Here is a 22,125-nt window from a genome sequence, read left to right on the forward strand (position 1 = left end):
GGCTGAGTATAGTCTGGATTTTTAAATTTTACTGGCGGGGTGGATTGAGGCAGGTTAAATGATATTGATATTGTGATTTTTTACAAATGATTGATGTTGCCACAATACAAGTCCCGTGAGGAAATGTGCGCAGCCTACCGGATTGTTGTGTTGCTGTGCTGGTTGACATCTCCTTTCCCACCATCCTTTCACAAATTAATCACCAAACAGTGTGACTGTGATAGTCTACTTACACAGCGCGTGTTATCACACGCTCCCAACGCACGTGAATGAGCACACCCCACAGGCACGTAGCGGTAGCGCGGCCGCACACAATTATGGATTATTATTATATTAACACTTATTCAAATTATGGATTATTGGACATTAACGGCAAACGTTTTTAAAGAGTTTTTGTCAGGTCTTTAGTGGCGTTTTCTTTCAGCGTCTGTGTCCTCCTGTTGTATAAAAGTGTCTGGGTTTCCGAGGCTAGTTGTTGTAGAACTCTAGGCTACTGTGACGCACGGGTGAGTCTCTTCTTTCCCCTCAACCTCTCTGTCTCCTCTCAATCTCTGCCATGTCGCACATGTGTGTGACGAATGAATGGCATCGCATCGGTGGTTGGAACACCCGGGACCATGCGTGCTTGCCAGTGACATTATTAGCCTTTTAAGACAGTTTAGAAGCACCTTTTCTTACAAATAAAAGCCATGTTCAAAGACATATTTGACATATCTATTTAATGTCGGTGTCGAGTTGTGAAAATGTAGGTGGTGCTGCGGGGCGGGCTGGGCAGAGTCAAATTATTAATACATGGGTCATAAAAAACCCTGACCCGCGCAACACTAGCATGCCACCATTGCAATAGGAAGGAATGCATTGGGCCCCAAATTTCCCAGAATCTGTAGCAAGCCAGTGAGACTGATGTTTTTCCGGTGACGTCATCCGAACGCGTCACCTATCCCACTCTGTCCGATAGAAACCCTGTAGGTCTTAAAACGTATTAAAAACGGCAAATTAAACAATGGAAACATAACTCGAGGTACTGGGAGGGAAGCGGTTCTTCATCAATTAACTCAGGAAAGGTCAGTATTACCATGCGATACAGCTAAAAGTGAGAATCTTATGGTGATATTGTTTCCCAGCCTGCATAAGCACAGTAGACCAAAGGCTGGGACTCCACATAAGTAAACTGAAGCATTATGGTGCCAAAATGCGTGTGCACACAGCCACACACACACACACACACACACACACACACGCAAGTTCAAGCCTGCATGTTTAAGGACCAGAAGCGCATATAAAGCAACAGTCTGTAGCCTATGTGTGTGTGTGCGTTTATTGCGAGGCAGCAGAGGGTGGCTGGCTGTCGGAAAAAACACACTTTATTATAGGGTGGAACACACACACACACACACACACACACACACACACACACACACACACACACACACACACACACACACACACACACACACACACACACACACACACACACACACACACACACACACACACACACACACACACACACACACAAAAACACTGGTTGAACGATGAGAGAGGCTGTCTTGGCCTTATGTAACCCCTAGCAATACCTCACTGATCCACTGGGTGGAATGAGAGTGCTTTGCTGTTTGCCGGCGCACACACACGCACGCACCCTCACTCTAGTGAGGGATGCACACAAGCCACGGGCACATTGAGATAATGGCTTTTTAAGTTGTAAGGCGATAAGTGTCAACACTATGTGGAGAGATAAGAAGTCAGTGTGTGTGTGAGTGAGTAGTACTAATTAATTACCATACTTGTGAGGGCCAAATGTCCCCAGAATTATAGAAGATGGGGTACATTTCCCGGACCTTTATGTTTTAACATATGTTTTAGATTTAGGCTTGATTCATTATTAGTTAGTTAGTTAGCAGCATGCCATTAAACTCAGACGACAGAGCATTTAAACTCAAGCTGAGCGCTGCATGCAGCGCCGTGTGAAAAGATCATCCGGTTGCCATGGCAGCCACTCGGCATGACAAGCACTTGAAGAGGGACGAGCCGAGAGGAGGGAGATTGGTCAGCTCACTCCTCTCTCTCACACTTCTGATCCCCCCTACATGTCTCCCAGTCCAGTAGTTCCCAAAGTGGGGTCCGGGGACCCCCAGGGATCCTTGAGGGAGTTCCAGGGGGTCCCCAGCTAAATGATAGACCCTTATGGGTCTGTAACTCTGAGAGTGCAAATGGAACCAAATTAACCCTAATAGGTATTTGGTTCCATTTCTACAGAGTTAAATTAACGTTGATTTTACAATATAAATTGGGGGTCACAGAGATAGAAATTCCATTAAATGGGGGACCGTAGACTAATGCATGTCAAACTGGGGGTCCTTGAAATTAAACGGGTTGAAAATAGATGGCTAGACCCGTATTTTTTTTCTTATGGGGGTCCCTGGCATATCTTTTCAAATGGGGGTCCGCGGGATAATTCATGTCAATTTGGGGGTCCTTGACATGAAAAGTCTTGGAACCACTGTCCCAGTCTGTTCGCTCTGCATGTCTCCCAGTCTGTTCGTCTTTCCCAGTGGTGGAAGAATGTTTCACTTAAGTAAAAGTATCAATATATAAATAGGTACAAAGGTATTAGCGTTTTCCTTTGCCCCCGTTTCGCATGGTTCTTATCAGTTCGTTCAGCAGCAGCATCTATAGTTCTTCATAATTCCACGAGCTTTGCTGACACAGCGGTCGTCATACAGGGCTTCGATGGGTGCGAGATCACATCCGCTGATGCGTACGGCTGTTCGCACAACCCTCTGCATTGCTTTGCGGTTGAGGTGGGTGGAGCTGTCATACCAGGCAGTGAAGCAGAAAGTCAGGATGCTCTCTGTGGTAGAAAGCTTTTAGGACTTTGGGGCCCGTGCCAGCTTTCTTGAGTCTTCTCAGGAAGTAGAGGCTTGTGTTGTAGTGACTACTACATGTGTCCTCTTTTGGGGAATTCGGAATATGGTCAGCCAAATCTATACATAACTAACAAACAAAGTGCTGGTGAGTTTGGACGCTGGTCAGAAGGGGATATGTCCAAAGACTAGTTACACAGCCAGCTTTATAGTCCACAATCACCAGCAGCAGGTCCACCTGGTTGCCACTCACATTCAGACACCAGCTGCTATCAATCGGACTGCAATGCAGAGGAAAGACACAAGGAACCACACATGACCCTAGGGGTCATAACAGCAACATAGAAAGAAAGAAATCACACCCGTGTGAACTGAGTGGTGCAACTCCCCTCTCCCCCTGAACCCCTGAATATGGGCTGTCAATGGGAAGTTGCACCTGCAACTTGCTGGCAAGATGGCATCTATGTGCATATCATCAATTGAGATTTAGTGATTTAAAATTCAATAACAGGATCAAATTTAAAACTAATATGCAACCAATGCAGGGACTTCCAAATGGGTGCGATTCCATCGTGGTCTTTGTCAGCATAGGCTGCTGCGTTCTGCACAACTTGTAAGTGACTAACTGTTGCTTTTCAGTAGATGAGACAGGACATCAGTATCATTCTGAGAGAGCCTACAGAATATAGCAATTTCCACACGCATACAGTACGTGCATGCGCACATCCACTCTGGAACGGATATGCAAACTGCAAATCAAATTGATCAAAGCAAAGCAAAGTTACCATGTTTACCCAGTTTCTCTCTCAGTTTTTTCTGCCACCAATGCATTTCTGTCAGAATTCGAAAGTGCCAACTGGGCTAAACTTATTTGGACGTCATGTACATTTCTATGTAACTGGTGGGCATCATCATAAATTACATCTATTTCGGGCTTTCTGATGACTGAGCTGAGTGGCATCATGCACATATTGTACACGGCGGAGGAGAATAGGGACCAAATATCGTTTTCTACACATCCTATTGAGAATGTTTATATGGTGTTGTAGTCCCCTTGGCTGTTGCATAATTCATATTCACCGGAGTTACATTCATATTATGCCGTCACACTCTATTGGTGTATTTGTGTCTTAAATGCAGATGTGACTCTTTGAGCCTCTGAGGAGACATTTATCTTTCATGGATGATAATGAATTTATGTATTTACGAGCGAGCGAGCATCTGTCTGTGTATCTGTACATCTGATCAAACCCGTTTTCCCACAATTTCCGGAGGCATCAAGAAAAGGACTGCTAACCTGTCTGTCAATGAATAAATCATTTTGTGAGGGAGGACTACTGCACAGTATCTCACACTCCAGTCACACACGCTGAGCGTTATATGAGCAAATTGAACATGTTTTTGCCTTTTATTCACAATGTATTAATACAGTGGCTGATGCTCCCCCCTACACCTCTTCTTCCTTTTCTATGTTTTATGGAAATAACAAAAATAATGATAATAATAAAGCATTTCACCCAATGTTTTACACCTGTGATGTGACAATATAGCTGATTTTGGGGGTGATCATTAGATCATCACTTCCTTGAGAAACAGCAGATTCCAATTAGTTGTGTGACTGTGGAGCAAGTCCCTCTGGGAAACATAATTATATTAAGACAATAAACTGTATAGAACTTGGCTGGTTTAACTAAATCGCAAGCAGACGCACACACAGTCTCTCAGAGTTGCCCTCCATTTTCCCCACAATCCTAAATCCTAAAATGGGATATCCTTTAGTCCTAAGAACCAAGTTCCACAAAGCCCAAAAGCCCCCGTCAGACTTTCTCTTGTCTTCCCGCAGGTTGAAGGTGGAATCGCTATTCTTGAGTTAGTAAGAATAGCCATTATGTATAGGCGTATTAGTTACTCTAATACATGGTTCTCAACCTTTTCTGTCTCAGGGCGTGCACCAGTCTGACCACTTAACACGGCAGCCATTCGGCACATAGACTTACTCAGTATGCGTTTTAGCGCGGCCTCTAGGTGCTTACATTCTGGGAAAAGCATGTATTAATTTAGCCTGTGTTAGCATCCAATTCCCAGGTGTGCCGTTCACATTATCTGTGTGCGTGCGTGCGTGCGTGCGTGCAGCCGTGCGTGCAGCCGTGCACGTGTCTGAGTGTGTCTTCAGTTCCACGCTGCTAGGCTGAAATAAATCAACTGTGTCATTTACAGTCTACCTGCCACAACAGCAATTTCTCAACCTGGCTGTCAGAAGCATTCAATAATGAATAATGTATCTGCTGTAATATGGCAACCTGAGGTGAGCCACCATTTTCTCAATGCTCATAAAAAGTAGCATGTATTATTCTTTCCCACTTTGGGTAATATATTTCATCTTTTATAATCCATGTCTTCTTCTTCTGGTGCACTCAGGAACTATGCAAGTTGGAAGTGCATGCCCCATCCAGTTATGTAATACCAAGTAGCTGTTGTACCGTCGTTACTATTTTTCCAACACCCGTGGAGTACTTTTTTTGGCCGATAAAGTATAGTTTTAGAAGACGACGGAGGGGCACCGTCTCAAGCGAACATGAGCCACAAGTTGCCGCATCGAGCGTTGCGAAGTTCGATTGAGCCGGCTCAGCCCTGTCCGAGTGGCAACCTGAGTAAATTGTAAATCCTCGTCACCCAGAGTCCTGCAAGTAGGGGCATCACCATTTACACAAAGCCAGCAGCGAATGTGACACATGACTAGAGGCAAAGCAGTTCTGCATGCGTCACAGAAGGGGACGTTTGGTAGGCAAATCAGAGGCAGGCAAGGGCGGGTCTTTGTATTAAAACAGCAGGGGGCGCCGTTTTTCCCCCTTTTTACCGATGGGTTCCCAGATTGACCCAGATTTGTGCACTTATTGCAAGATTATTGCAATCAACATTAGTATTATTAGTATTATTATTAGAAGTAGTAGTGTCAGGATTACAACAGGGAATATTCCTTGTTGAATTTGAGATTGTTCATCCTTCTCTCCAGTCACTAAATATTTACACTAAATAAATAAAGTACAAAAAGTGAGAATGTTGTTGTGAAATCTGCCATTACATGCAACGTATTGTAACAAAGAGTTAAAAGTACAATACAATCCCTCAGCATTCTATCCAATTCTACACAGCTGGTTCCAAAAGTAATTTGCTTGATGACATGGACTTCTCTCACTCACGTTCACATCAGGGTGGCAGTATAGCTCATAAGATAGATGCCCCTAGATTGCACTTGGTGTCTAATGTTGTGAGTTTGAGTGATGCAGAATAAACATCCTCTGGCATAAAGTCCTCCTCTGGCATTGTGCAATTAGAGACTCATGACTTCAAGTTTTAATTAATATTTTGATCCAGACAGTTCTGCAAATTGACCCTCCGGGATTTCTCATTTGTCTTCCGTCTATTCCCGTTTTTCACCTTCCGCCCCTTCATCCTCCTTATTCATCCTCAAAATGGATGAATAATCGCAGCACCTTTCATTGAAAGTTGTAGCTTGGCCTTTTGTTTGTGACTAAATGGAGATGCCAGACGGAATGACAAATGGGCATGGCAGACTTCAGAATGCACCTCCCTGGAACACTCTGTTCTCACAAAAAACAAAAACATGTTTCTCTTTAATGTGAGGCTCTGTAATGTAAGACAGGTTCACGCGTGTTGTTGGAGCGTGCAGTATGTCACTGTTACCATGTAGATTCCACTAAATCTATTTTACTCAACAGCTATGACCACCATGTGATCATGCTGCCCTCTTCTGTGCAATGAACTGACATGAAGCAAATGTATTAAATGAATTAATACACGTGTATACATTTGCTTATAGTAGTTATCTACTGAGAGTAGTTTTACAGATAACATGTGAGTGTGTTTACTGACTGTATACCGTATGTTGTATTTCATGCATTGCAAATCTATCTATGGTGACCATGTGGCTGCACGATCCATCCATCTATCCATCCATCCATCCATCCTAAACCTTATCCTTATCTGTAGTGGGGTTACGGGGGCAACAGCTCCACCAGAGTGCTCCAGACTTCCCTCTCCAGGGCAACATTAGTGACTTCCTCCTGGGGGATCCCGAGACGTTCCAAGGCCAGTGAGTCGATGTATTTCCCCCATAACTGCACCTTGGGAGACCCCGAGAGGCATCCTAACCAGATGCCCGAACCACCTGGCTCCTTTCCAGGCGAAGAAGCAGTGACTCTACTCTGAGTCTTTCTCATGTGACTGGACATGCCAGCCACCCGTCAAAGAAAACTAATTTTGGCCGCTTGTATTCGCAACCTTATTCTTGACTTGTCATGACCCACACTTCATGACCATAGGTGAGAGTAGGAACGAAGATTGCTCGGTAGACAGAGAGCTTTGCCTTTTGGTTCAACTCTCTTTACGTCACAACAGTGCGGTACAGCGACTGCAATAACGACCCTGCTGCTCCGATTCTCCGTCTGATCTCCTTCTCCGTGCTCCCCTCACTCGTGAACAAAACCCTGAGATACTTAAACTCCTTCACCTGGGTTAATGCCTCATATCCCTACCTGTGTGAATTCTTACTGTGAAAACCACAACAAATGGTTCGCAAACCCAAATTAAGGAATATACCTTCAGCATGCCATAGGGAAAATATGCATGTGTGCTACAGTGCGGCTATAACGGCTAGCAGTGCCAACGACCTACAATCATGTCTCCTTTAAGCATGGTCCTATATATTTGTGTAACCCTGCACACATGCATGCGCGGAGGCCATGGGGAAGGGATCACTAGTGTAAGCCTGGGAGGTGTACCAGGAAATCAATAGTTATCGCACATGCATGTTCTGTCCTGGTGCAGAACAGTACTTGAGTACACTAGTCCTTATCTTCCCAGGAAAGGCATGCAGTGATGTCTCCAGGCAGAACAAGGTGACAGCCGCTATACAATCCTGTACTACTGTACACCAGTGGTGAAAAAAAGTAATCACATTCTTTACTCAAGTAAAAGTACCAATACTGCAATATAGATATATATAGAAAATGTACAAAAGTATTGACATCAAAATGTACGAAAAGTCAAAGTACTCATCATGCTGAATGTCTTGTTTCAAGTTTTCAAAAAACTTTTGAAAATATCAGATCTACAAGCTCACAATGCGTTGCATGCGGTTAGGTTTTGGGATTGAGGTAATCTCCTTTAATATTTCATCATGACTTTTCACCAAAATAAATAAATAAATAAATATATATATATATATATATATATATATATATATATATATCATGATAAAAATGTCTGTATTATTTAAAAAAAATATATATAAAAAAGCCCATTGTGGCTGAGTGGGATTTTTCTCTATCACTAAACTCAGGTAAAATTCACCCTAACACCTGCCTGTAGCAAAAAAACAGGGATGGGACCCACCCACCGCAGACATCAGCAACATTATGAAAATAAAAAATATATATAATTGTCTGGGTGAAAATCACTACACCCTCTCCCTCTCCCCCTCTCTCCCTCTCTCTCTCTCTCTCTCTCTCTCGCCCAATCACCAGTCTCTGTTGGTTTAGATCTGACGGCTGCTAATGTTGATAATTTCTCCTCTCCTCTTCATTCAAGTCCCTCCGGAAAGCTCAGAAAGTCAACCCCTCGGTGTCTCTAATTTCAGACACATTAATGAGATTTTTAATTGGTGATCTTTTTGAGGGTGGTTCCATAGCAGAGCTCATGCAGGAGAGCACTCCAGGGGGAGTGATAAGAGACTGCTACTGTACACCCACCCCCACACTGGGATACTCAACGAGAGTCCTTCAAGAGTCTGACTTCTGTACGTTCCCCAAAAAGATTTGAAAGGAATAAGAAAGAAAATAGATATGTGCCATTACAATCACAACTCTGTTCCATATACTGTAGATCCACTATGCATCGCCATGCCCGGCATCGACATGCATCCTCCCCACAAGGTGCATGTTCATTTGGGATTTAGAACAAAGTAACTACAGAAAGAACAACACACTTTCTATTGGTCTAAAAGTTCGGGACTAGTAATGGCCTGGCGCAGCCTATGTGATATGTCGGATTGCCGGCACGGAAAAAGTGGTGGATCCTATTGGTTCGCCGATCTGAGCATCCGCCCCCGCCCCGCCCCTCCCCTCCCCGGGAGAAAACATTGGAGAAGACTGTCGTCACCAAATTTGGAGTGACACGCCTCTGCACTGGTATTGGTTAGCGAAATACAAGGAAGTGGGTTTCCTATACCAGATGTTCCAATGCATTTCCCCAGACTTTCATTTTTGAGCCGAATGGAACGAAAATGAAAGCCTGGGTACCAATGCTAGAAGGCAGGCGAACCAAACTACTTTCATCTCAATTATGTATGACAACAGCCAATACAGGCCAATGTAGATCCCCCCCACAAACAAAGCACTGCTGGCTGGGACAAGAAAACAACATGTTGAACTCTTGGCAGTACTGTCGGCAGCTGTATGTGATAAACAAGCCTTGTCATCTGCTTACCGTGGGGAGATGTCACAGCCCTGCTGCATGAACGCTCCCAGGGAAAACCACAGGGAGTTGAATATGCCAAACTCGTTGGTCTGCTCGGGGCTTTGCTGGTTGGGGTTTGCCTGCATGCCACCCGCCTGGCCCGGCTGGAGCCCGTTTGAGGCCGAGGGCTGGGCGGGCGTCTGTGCGTCGGTCCCGTCCTCATAGTCGTCTGCGTGCCACTCGTACGGGCTGAAGCGGCTGACCAGGAACAGAACCACGCTGACACCGATGTAGGCGAACACAATGCACATCCAGATCTCATAGGCCAGCGGGTCCAGGAAGGAGAACACCCCCGGTTTGGACTTGGTGGGCTTCTTGATCATGATGGAGATCCCCAGAGACATGAAGGGTTTGGAGAAGTCGATCACTTCTTCACGCACCAGAGTGATGGTCAGAGGAGCCACCGCCACATCGGCTTTCTGAGGAACGGAACATGTGCATGTTAGTATACATATGAATGTACAGTAGTCTCACGTGGCCAGAATGTTGCCTCCTGTATTTTTCAAATGCTTCCGTCATACAGTCTGGAGAACGGAAGCGAGAGTAAGAGATAAAGCAGAAGTGAAGCCTCCTCCCCACTTCCGTTTCATCTTTACAGCCCCGCAAATCTAAGCATAATATGCTTAGATTTGCGGTACAGTAACTTGCTGCTTAGCAGAGAAATGGAAATAAAAAAATATATATAAAAGTTAAAGATATTTTAAAATACGGAAATGGCAGCTTCCTTACTCAGATTTCGGGAGGTGTAGTTCCAGACATTCAGTGATTGTGGAATTGTTGTCTGGCTACACAAGACTAAATATAGCATTAACCTGTTAGAGACATCAGTCAAAGTGGGCTCACTCACCCCATACACCAGTTCTCCCACCATGCCGTTCCACATCTTGGTTCTCACTCACCCCATACACCAGTTCTCCCACCATGCCGTTCCACATCTTGGTTCTCACTCACCCCATACACCAGTTCTCCCACCATGCCGTTCCACATCTTGGTTTCCGCGTCTCTGGCTCCGTACTTGCCATCGGAGACAACCTTCAGCTTGTAGTGGTATCCCACATGCTTGGCTATCTCAGCGGCCAGCTCCACAATGTAGCCCTCGTACTTATCGTTCCCCCCCAGCTGCTCGTGGTTTTTCTTCATCATCACATATGGGGACTCCTGCAAGTGGGAGGCATGAGGAAAGGGATGTACTATATATTGACACACTTTTGTGCATATTAAAGAACATTATCAGGCTTCTGCTGGACCGGGCTGGACAATATGATTGTTTTGCTGTTAATTTTTTTTTTTAAATAAACTTTAAATGGAAAAAAGAATAAACCCATTCATTGAGGTTTGAGTGCCAACGTAACGAGCGATTTTCCGATCCTAAAACCGTTTGGGGACAGCCTTAGTGTACAGGTACTGTATGTTTTTACTGCATGTATTAGTATGTATGTCACGCTGCAGGTTTATGTACAAGCAATGTCAAGGGCCATTAACACTGAGCACTATAACTATAAACATATTGTTATACAAAATTAAAAGGTCAAGTGGATGGCAGAGTCTACACCACAACTATCACACTGATATTCATTGCACCCACCCACCCCCATACACACACACACACACACACACACACACATTGATTGGACATCCTGAGAAGATTAAAGCTGACATGACACCTGGGGCCTTTTCCATTCTTTCTCTCTCACAGTCAACAGATAAATCAAAGGCAAGCAGCCAAGAAAGTGAACGCTGCATTGGAAGTGGGATTGAAGCAGGACAGTTTTGAATTGTCTGCTATCGAACCACGGAGGCCCCCGCGGTTCCCTCAGGTCGTTACATAAAGCTATAAGACGACAGTGAGCACAGCAAATCCTACGTCCATATTTCATGATGGTGTAAAGATGAGCAGCCCTCCTGTGGGTTACGGTTGAGAGGAAGGTAATCATGGTTACAAGCTTGGCAGAGAAAACGACCCCAGAGACACAGTGAAGAGAAAGGTCACACAAGTACACACATGCACACACACACACACACACACACACACACACACACACACACACACACACACATGCACGCACGCATGCACGCACTGGACATAATGCACGGGGAAACAAAAGCTCTCTGCTCACCAAAACATCACATTATGGCAACGAGAGATGGACCAAATCAGTGGCAGTGTTGCCGCTTACAGATTCACTGTAGCCTAATGTCTCTTCACGTCCAAGAGACGTCTGTGATGTCAACGTAACAATCACGTGCTCATTCTGTTAGATTTGTTTTAAACTCTCATATTTCCCTCCCAATAACGAGTTACACAAGTTATGTTTTCATTGTTTAATTTGCGTTTCCACTATGGGCGGGAACCCCATTTGGTGTTTTACCCCTTCAGGCCGGGAACCCATTTTTGGGTTCTGTACAGTATGTACACTGTACAGTATTCAAACATTTTAAAAATGTGATGCTGCTATATAAATATTTGAAGTTTTTCAGAAAACTTGTCAGGATGAGGTATTTGATCATACCTTAATCACAATAAAGTGTAGGTAGTCTACATACATGTACAGTAAATGCATCTCTTTTCAATTCAATTCAATTCAATTCAATTCATTTCATTTCAATTCAAATTCATATTTTCAAACTGTTGAACATTGGGAAAGTATACAGTTGGAGGTGGTACAGCATTGCTTGAGCTATGCCTCATTGTATCGTTATAGTAGGCCTATATGTTATATACAGTACAGGGCTTAAAGCTTTTTGAAACAAATAACAGCAATCTTTTGCAGTCACAGTATTGTTTTCCTCTAAACTAAATGCATTTAAAGGTATCAGCTCTGTATGTGCAGTATGTCTAGCGGTCTACTCGGTACAGGTAGTCCTCAGGGTGGTTATGTTCCATTGGCTAACCTTTCACACATCTTGCTGCTGCTCATTGTTGTATTTTTCCCAGTAGGTATGGGAGTTTTTTGTCATTGGTCATGTTGGGCGTATGTAATCTGTGGGATCAAGTACATGTACTGTATGTGTCTCTGATGGGCAGGTGGTTAGAACGCTCTCTTTCCACCACATTTTTGTGTCCAGTGGGTGGGTCTGTCTTCTACCTCTTCCTCCATGACTCTGTCTTTGGTGCAGTTATTTTATTTGATAATTTATTAGGATTTATACTGCCGCAGCAGTTGGGTTGTCTCTTTCCAGTATGCCTGGTAGCTCCTTCAGTATGTACTTTCCACCCAAACATATACGGAGTGGTACAGACTCTTTCATGCCAACTGCCATCAGACTGTTTAATGTATAAGAACTACTGTATCTCCCTCGATGAATTTGGTCCTATGTCGGCCCCGGTCTTGTGTGTTTATGTCCACCGGTGTCTGATATGTTTCTGTTTGTCTAGTAGTATAAGTATTTTTTCACATTATGCTGCTGTAACGCCTCAATTTTCCTTCAGGGATTAACAATATCATCACATCTCATAGCCTTTTCTCTCCCCATCTCTCTCCTCACCACTCAGCTAAGCTGGAGACACACACCATTAGTTTTTTTGTGTCATGGAACATTGGCTGATTATAGGACATTCTGCATTTGTACTTTTACTTTTGGTACTTTAAGTACATTTTGATGCCAATACTTTTGTACTTTTACTCAAGTACATTTTGAATTACAGACTTTTACTTGTATTGTAGTTCTACAATGCAGTATTGATACTTTTCCTTAAGTAAAACATCTTAGTACCTTTTCCACCACTATAGTGCTAGACTGAGCTCATTCAACCATGCTCCTCCATGTCGCCTCCTAACATCAGGCTTGGCTGTGTCTGTAAGCCAGAACAGCAGGGTTCGCAAAGAGGCACGCCGTGGAAATCCCTTACCCCATTAGCCTGCGCAGTGGAGGTCCGCTGCCCATCTACTGCCAAGCTGTACAAAGCTACACTGTGTGTGGCTGTTCTAGAATAACACTGCAGTTGTGGTGCGTGCAAACCTAAAAGATGTGGCAGTGCAGTAAGACACATCAGTAGGTGTTTCCATGAAGCCGTTTTTTTGCGCATTAAGGCTCTCCTGGATGGAAACACCTTAAAATGTGAATAAGTCTCCATTTTTTGCTTGAAGGTGGCGCATTTTGGGGCTATATCGAAAAAGTTAAATGTGCAAATTAGGTATGGAAACACTTGCGGAAAAGATTTCTAATTAGAAAGCATTGAACTCGCATTATATCACTTTTGAACAGTTGGAAAAGAAGAAAAAAAAAAACACGCAATGGTTTGATCATGGAAGTTAGATGAATATAATTCTCCAAAACACCTCGGAACGGATGAGGGGAGACTACTCAAATACGCTATTATTGCTATAATGTCCATAGAGAATGTATCACCACCAACCATAAGGATGCTTTTAAACTGGTAGGCCTCTATTGCCTGTCATTGCAAGCAACCGTGATGAAACTACGAACGTTTTTTGCCGTTTGCATTGATGAGAGACGTAGGCCTACACTGTAGCCTACCACCTGCAATGAAATCGCAAAACTGTGCAAATAAATAGACAACCAATTTATCCCCCTGTAGCATATACTGTAGGCTACATGCGCCCCGAATATGAATGCAAGTTCAAGCTTGCATGTATAAGGACCAGCAGCGCATATAAAGCAACAGTCTGTAGCCTACGTGTGTGTGTGTGTGTGCGTGTGTTTATTGCGAGGCAGCAGAGGGTGGATGGCTGTCGGAAAAAACACACTTTATTATAGACACACACACACACACACACACACACACACACACACACACACACACACACACACACGCACACGCACACGCACACGCACACACACACACACACACACACACACACACACACACACACACCACACAGCAAGTTCAACTCAAGTTCAACTCATAAACTTGGATTGCTTTTGTCGCACTTTGCATGTGGCGCAGATAACATTTATGTAGCCTAAAGCCTACAATAATATTGTAGGCAGAACTGATTTAAAATCTCATCCGCTGTGATATTATCACAGCGGATGAGATTTTAAATCAGTTCTGTACCGTGGTAAGAAGCACAAATCAGGCAACAGTAAGCTACAGGGCTACATTTATATTGTGTATCCGTTTCTGTGTGTGTTCATTGTGTTTGCAAGGAGCAGCAGGCTGTCGGGGAGAAAAACATCTTTAGGCTATTATTTATGAATGTGTTCGGCTTATAGTTAAATGTCCCTTAAATAGAAAGTCAGGAAATTAGGCCTACTTTAATATTTAGGCTACAATCTAGTGATTCTAGTCTTACCAGCTATATAGTCTAATAGTTAAAGGTATATTCAGTGATTTCACTTAATTCAAATATCACTTATTTTTTTGTTTTGTTGTGATAATCCTCCCTACTATAGAGTGTGCTGGCCATATAAGGAGTTCCTCCCTGTCCCCAGTTAACCCCTGGGGGTCAAAAAACCTTAGGTTTCGTTTTTGACTCTCTATCCTGATTGGACGAAAGGCTGGGTCCCACAGCCAAAAACGAAACCTAAGGTTTTTTGAGTGAAATCACTGAATATACCTTTAATTAAATTCCGAGGAGCCGATGGACAAAAACCTGTCCCCGGACAGCCTCTGTACAGCATAAAGGCCAACCAGGCAGTCTGTGTATTATCATGTTTGTATAGCCTAAAAGAACGTAAAAAAAAAGAAGTCATATAACGGTAAGGCTCACTTTACTGGCAAAATAGTGCCACAGGACTGCTTATTTCATGAACTTATTTTGTATCTCCCGTGGCGTGAGTCGAATAATCAGTGGATGGAAACAAGAGACCAAGCGCATTTCTTTTTTCGACTTAATGAACATACGCTTCCTATTTTCGCAAAGGCTTAATGGAATCCGAATCACACCTAGTGTCAGCCTAATTTTCCTAAATTGTCAGCCTAAATTTAAACACTATATTTTCTGAAAATAGCCAAGTTACAAACCCACATTGCATCATGTGAGCTTGTTAGATCTTCAATTATCGTTCAGAATGTTCGCCATACACTGTAGAGGTACCCCGGTCAAAAAAGGCACATTATTTGAGTACTTCTAATTTCCATTACTTTTACTTCTATACTCACTACATATCAGAGATAAATATTGTACTTTTACTCCACTACATTTACTAGAAAACTTTAGTTACTAGTTACTTTGTAGATTTATATTATTTTTACAAAACATACAGTAACCATTGCACACATGCAATGGGACATTCTGCATAGTGAGTACTTTCTACTTTTTATACTTTAAGTACATTTTGAATGGAGTAGTTCTGCATTGCAGTATTGATACCTTTACTTAAGTAAAACAATTGAGTATTTTTTCCACCAGTGGCAGAGAGTATAAGACTGTGATTGTACTGGGCATCTCCCAGGTTTTAGTGTGTGTGCGTGCGTGCGTGCTCGCGCATGCGTGTGTGTGTGTGTGGGGATGCACAGATCCGACACACCAAATGCCCGATATGCGGAAATCATCCGTCGCTCCCGACATTGCGTTGGTCCGACATGCGTTGCGCCGTGCTTGCGGTTAGAGTTGGGTTTTGGGTAGGGTGTCAGTCTAATGACAGTCGGACCAATAGTATGTCGGAACTAAAGCCTGTGCTCAGTGTGAAGCAGGGTGTTCCTAAAAAATAAAAGAGGATTCACGCACGCACACACTCTCACCAGGATAGTGGTGACGATGTAGGTCCTGTTCTGAAGGCCATATGTTTCATTGGTGCCTCTCATGGCCGCCGTGCTCACATACTTCTCATCTTCATTCCAGTAGCCCACCTACAACAAACAGGGCACATCATTAAAGTAGGGGGAACAATAAACAAACGTATAGTATACATGATACATACATCTACAATGATTCATCTCCAACTCTTGAGGTCCTCAGCCGCGCAGATGATCCAAGACAATCCAGCCACACTTAATTCAAGTCGATGGCCATGGAGTTTGAGACAGCTTTGCTCTCATGTCTCACAGCACATGCAAGCTCAAATGACTCCACATTTCACACAAAAATTGCTAAGTACTCTGCTAAGGTTCAAGGCTTATTATCCCACCCTCAATGTCTTCACATTATTGTACAGTAACATTGCCCAATTACGCAATACCATTTTCATCATCGTTTTAGACCCTCCCTTTTTCTATAATATATATATATATATATTTTTTTGCATATTTTTCCAGATTTCCCCCCCTGTGGCTCTAGACACTCAACCAGCTCAAGCTTCTACTTCAAGGCACTGAGACGTGAGACGGTGACCTTGTGGCCACAAGTCTGTTCTCCGTACCCAGACTGACCTTCTTGGGTCCAGAGGGGGCCAGTTCCATAACACTGACAGTGTAGTTGGTCCTGCGGCCTTTCTCATTGAACTGGATGTGACCCGTCAGCCCGTCGATACGGACCTGTGTGAAGAGGAGACGGACACATGGTGTCAGTGAGTCACTCTTCTGTGGTGTCACTGTGACTCCCAGAGCGGAAAGAAGAGCAACTCATCTCATCATGCATGAGATGAATGTTCCGTCAACCAGCAGCCCAACATTTATGCGTCAACAACGGTTTTACACGCCGTTGCGTGTTTAGCTTGGGTTGAATGTGTTTGCATTCATTTATTATTATATATATATTGCTGAAGAAAAAATGTGTAATATGTAACCGTTAACGCGTTACAAACGCCAAAAAAGCGCATTTTATAGCCGCAGCATCAGACACTATACAGTCACCTGTAGGCAGGAGAAAGCAGCAGCGCACCAGATAAGAGACAGATTAGAACGGTGGTTGTTGAACTTGCTACCGCTGTCTGGCCTCTGGTTTGCGAACCAAATGAATTGCTTAGTGCTCAGCATCAAAGTATATAACTTAAGTTAACTTGCCATATGCTTAAATGTTCTATACGCCCATCGATTCATCCACATTTTGGAAGCGTCGGGGCTTAACGAGACACTGCTGTCTCGTTGAACCCAGCTGGGTGAATAACCTAAATTACCTAATCAACGTCACCACGGTAAATGCTCCATATAACTATGAAAGCGCTAATGTTAATGTTCACTGCATACACAGTTGACCAAGCAATGTTACAGTCCACTGTAGGCTACAGCTATTTGGTTTCCAAATCTTAGCGCTGCCTGTAGCCTACAGCAATTTAATTTCCCCATCCAGCGCTGCGCGCCTCATGTCATGTGTGCCCAAAAGAACAGATCTGCAAGCTGTCGACACGCAATCGAGCGGCATGTTGATAGTTTGTTATGTCTGTTATTTTGGTAAGGCAACTCACATTACGCGTGGTATGTGGGTTTGAGAGGCAATGATTAATGTAGGCCTACAGTAGCCTAGTAGATTATAGCCAAGTTGACAGTTGTCATAATATTGTATAGTTCTGTTCTGGACTGTTGCACAATGTATTGGACAGTATTGGACATGCTGCGTCACTTCAGAGGATCGCTGCTTGATTCAAAGATGTTTACTCACCCCTGGAAATCGCTGGAAACCATTAGAATGTTGGAAATGGAACGTACGTGAGTTACATAAATCCTTTATTTCGGCGATTAGTCTGTTCACATTAGTCCGTCCCTTCAATAACATTTGAACCACGGCGCAAGGCGCCGCGGCCATATAGTGGCATTTTCTTTTCTTCCTGAATTAGGGTAGGGTTAGCCTCGGAAACCCAGACGTTTTGGGTAGGGTATAGGCCTTCATTTTCAGGCCCGATGAGAACTCTAGGCAGTCCCTGTTCGGTATGTGGACTTTAATAAAAGGCATAGAAAGTGGTTTGTGTCTTGTGATGTCATTATAGGCTAGAAGGTATACAGTAGGTCTATTGTGTGTCATATGAAAACGCCTACAACAAATTAAAATAAATAAATTCATGTAATTAAAAATCTTATAATTCATCTGCCTGCACAGTGCACATCTGTGTCCATTCTGTCCAATATAATACAAAAGATTTCATTGTTCAATTTGAGCATTAAAAAAAAAGTATTATGTAACTGTAATAGTAAATAATATATTAGTCTTGCTCAGACAGTAATATGTAATATAATATATTACTTTAAAATTAAGGTAATAACTAATAAGTAATATATTAAAAATATAACGTAATATACCCAACACTGGTGTGCATGCATCTATGTCCGTATGCATGTATGTTATACTTTGTTTCCCAGTGTCAGAATGTAATTGTGCGTGCGTGCACGTTTGATTGAGTACTTAATTAGGCAGAAATGTAAACAGCACATAGTACAGTCAAACACTTAGAATATAACAGAAAAGAGTCCTTGTGGTGTTGTATTCAGGTCATGGGTATTCATACTAGGTATGAAAAATAAACAAACACAATGACATGCAGGTTGGGGAAAAAAAGAAGGTGGTGCGTGTGTGCGTGCGTGTGCGGTGAGTGACCTGCTGTAGTGCTCTCTGGATGTCGATGCCCTGTCCCCAAGGAGCAGGTGGGTTGGCCAGACATTCTCCAGCGTTGCCCCTACGGGAGATATCTATTCTCTGTCTCCTCAGGTTCTGGAACGCCGTCGACATGACTTTCACCCCGTCGTAGGTCAGAGCACCTGTGTACTGCAGAGACACAACAGCTAATAACATTTATATAAGATACAGATACCTCACGGCCCATACACAACCATACTAGATTTTCCATAATATGCATGTTAAAGGTAGGGTAAAATAAGTAAAAAGCTCTATATTGTGATAGTAATCATTGCGATCTAGAGTGTTTGTTCAGTAACAGGAGTCTCCATGTCTCTCCAGTTCAGGATACCAATTTTATCCAATCAGGATAGAGAAAGCAGTCAGGATACAGATTAAACAAGTGGAATTGGAAGTGATTCTAATACATAAGCAGACATAATTGGAATTAGAACACTATAACAATTACAATTCAATTCAATTCAATTCACAATCACCATTGTGAATACTCTGCCGTGTTCAATGTTTTTGCATTACATTATTTGTAATTTTTTAACAAAAATGGAAAGTAAAGTAAAAGTACATCAACATTGTTCTGTGCACTGTAAGCACTTGTATAGGCTAATACTTGAGTACATTTACTTAGTTACATTGCACGACTGAACAAGAGACCAATAACTGATAGGCTAGCATTCACCAGGTGCACTAATTGCTAGATCACACAGCTTAGATCTTTGGATTAAATCAGGGAGCAGACCATAGACTGTAAAAAATATGGACAAAGCGTTCTCCGGGTCTAACATGAACGTAAAATGAAGCCTGTCAGTCCTTGTATTGTAAGTCGCCATCTTTCTAGATCCGTTTTAGCCCAGCTGGCCATTGGCTGGCCCAGACAACGAGGCGGGACTTCCCCGCTTCTTCTCTGTTGGTTTTTATTTTGACTCGAGTGGGTGGGGAATCCCGATCATAGACTGTAACGGTAGCCACGCCCCTCAGAACATGCGCAAATTTATGGTCATTTTTTAAATAAATGGGACCATCATTTTCCAAAAAGAATATTATGACATTAGAAATGAGACTTTAAACTAGTGACTGGAAGCAGAAAGTATTCATGACCATGTTTATTAAGGTAATACAGTCTAGGTGAAGTTGGGCCCAAATACATGGACTTCTATGGGGCTATGGGTTTTTCTGGGTCCAATGACAGCGCCACAAAAGGCCATTATATGAACTTTCAGGAAATCCCCGATTTCCTCAGTGGCTTCACAAAATATCTGTCTGACTGCCCCCCTGGAACAGACCTGTGCGAACGATGATGTAAAAAAATCACAGAAAATTACAGATAAATCACAGATTTCGATACTAATCAAAACATGCAGTCCCGTCACGGTAGAAGAATTAATGTATTAGGTGGTCGGCAATCATTCCGGGAACGTTTCCTACTAACGCTCCTACTGACGCTGGGCAGTTAAAGTGTTGCAGTAGAAAGATGTCAACCAGACAGATAAGAGAGGATAAGATACCTTCAGGCTTCGCTTCAACACTTTGGCATCTTTGTTGTCATAGTCCATCCACTGCTCGACCACACGGCTGACCTCTGGCGCCGAGTTGTTGACCAGCTGGAAACCTGTTATGTTGGCTCCACCCTTCCTTAGGTCTGTCAAATCAATGTCCAGGAAACCCTGAAGCACACAGACACAAGATATTATGAATAGATAGATACGCAATGTGAGCAACCATTCTGTATATAGGCCGTATTCTGTCTTCCATATATACTGTAGAACAGGGGTTTTCAACAGGGGGTCCGTGACCGCTAGGGTGTCCTCAGAGTTACTACAGGGGGGCCGCCAAATCTTTGTGTGATAGAAAGGTTTTATTTTGTACACGTATGTTTTCTTTTACACATTATCAACTTTGACTCTAGCATCCCTAGTCGAGAGACAGCGAGATCCAATCGCCGGTCGGTAGTTTTTTCTTTTTTACATGCCAATACAGTAGACCGAAAACACCCTAACCCTAAACTCCATAACACATAACCGACCTACCTATACCGACCGACCTACGGCGGGACCGACCGACGATGACGGTCGGCAATTGGATCTCGCCCCTCCTGGCCCCTAGTCTGAGGGAATACTTAGTAGAAAATAACTGATCTACAAGCTCACAACGTGTGCGAGACTGCCAAATGTATTTATCTCTGCGTTTAGGCCCTTGCCACTGTGTTTTCAGAGAAATCTCTTATTTTGAACTCTCGGGTCGTGAACCGGAAGTAAAAACGGCTATGTAAAGTACACCCACAGCAGTCTTAATTGAGTACTAATACACAGTTTATAAGGACAAGTGAAGAATCACCATACTTGTGTGCAATTTTAAATGTATTTATCATCCCACTCAGGAGAAAAATGGATGAGGGCCTTTCACTATTAGCCGTCTTAAAGGTTTTATGACATTAATTTTAATTAATTTTTAATTTTCGTTTTTCTTTTAGGTTTTATGACCTCAATTACACCCCAAAATCCTGAACTTTGAACATTCAGTGGATTTTCTGTGGTCTGGAGTTTTCTTTGGGGTTTGGAAGCCTTTTGAGCTACAATGAAAACAGGCAAGACAGTGAAAACAGTGACATCTGTTGGCAAATCCCATTGACATATATGGGATTTGCAGGCTCTTACATCACAAACTGCCGGCAAATCAGAGCACCTGTTTGAGCCAGAAAACCCCAGACCACAGAAAGTCTACTGAATGTTAAAAGTTCAGGTTTTTTGGGTGCAATTGAGCTTAGAAAACCTAAAAAAAAATAAGAACAATTCCAATTTTTTTTTTTAATGTCACAATCCCTTTAATGGAGTGAGAGTTCACAGATTTTAGTAAAATAGGATAGAATAGTAGGATAGTACCTTTTCTTTATTAATCGAATTAATCATTGTCTTCATACATTCACGGCAATAAAGCATATAGTGATTTGTGAATTGTAGCAGCAGTGTTCCATACTGTGTGCTTACTGTGCTACATTACATTCTAAACCCTTTTAGCTGTGACAGTAAGAGTGTGCATGGGTCAAATACATAATGAAAACGACAAATCCCTCTCCTGCTCTAAGTGGAGGTTATTGTACAGAGGTCTCATTTCCATCTTTCTTGAGAGTGAGAGGGGTGAGATTTGTGAGAATGAGAAGTACATTTCACGTTATTCTAGAGTGTCATTTCCCTGAGGGCGAGAGCGGTGAGCATGGATGATGAAAATATTCCATCCGAACCTCACAGGCTTCAGTTTTTTACTCTGTTCACCTGGGAATCACCAGGAACAATGGAGGGTCCTGGAAGGAGAAC

The 22,125-nt window shown here is 43.0% G+C and overlaps 1 protein-coding gene across 1 annotated transcript in view; it reads right to left on the reverse strand.

Annotated features, from left to right (window-relative positions):
- Nucleotides 1-22,125, reverse strand: part of LOC310873904 (glutamate receptor 1-like) — a gene marked incomplete at both ends in the record, with an annotated part of 100,096 nt that overhangs the window by 34,489 nt on the left and 43,482 nt on the right. Inside the window, 6 exons of the mRNA XM_083786481.1 lie at nt 9,375-9,823; nt 10,356-10,562; nt 16,054-16,161; nt 16,681-16,785; nt 18,779-18,946; nt 20,320-20,478. Of these exons, the coding sequence (XP_083642607.1) occupies nt 9,375-9,823; nt 10,356-10,562; nt 16,054-16,161; nt 16,681-16,785; nt 18,779-18,946; nt 20,320-20,478 (1,196 nt within the window). The remainder of the gene's footprint in view (nt 1-9,374; nt 9,824-10,355; nt 10,563-16,053; nt 16,162-16,680; nt 16,786-18,778; nt 18,947-20,319; nt 20,479-22,125) is intronic.

The sequence above is a fragment of the Protomyctophum parallelum genome, assembly GCF_964188405.1.
Source record: "Protomyctophum parallelum genome assembly, chromosome: 16".
Lineage (NCBI taxonomy): Eukaryota > Metazoa > Chordata > Actinopteri > Myctophiformes > Myctophidae > Protomyctophum > Protomyctophum parallelum.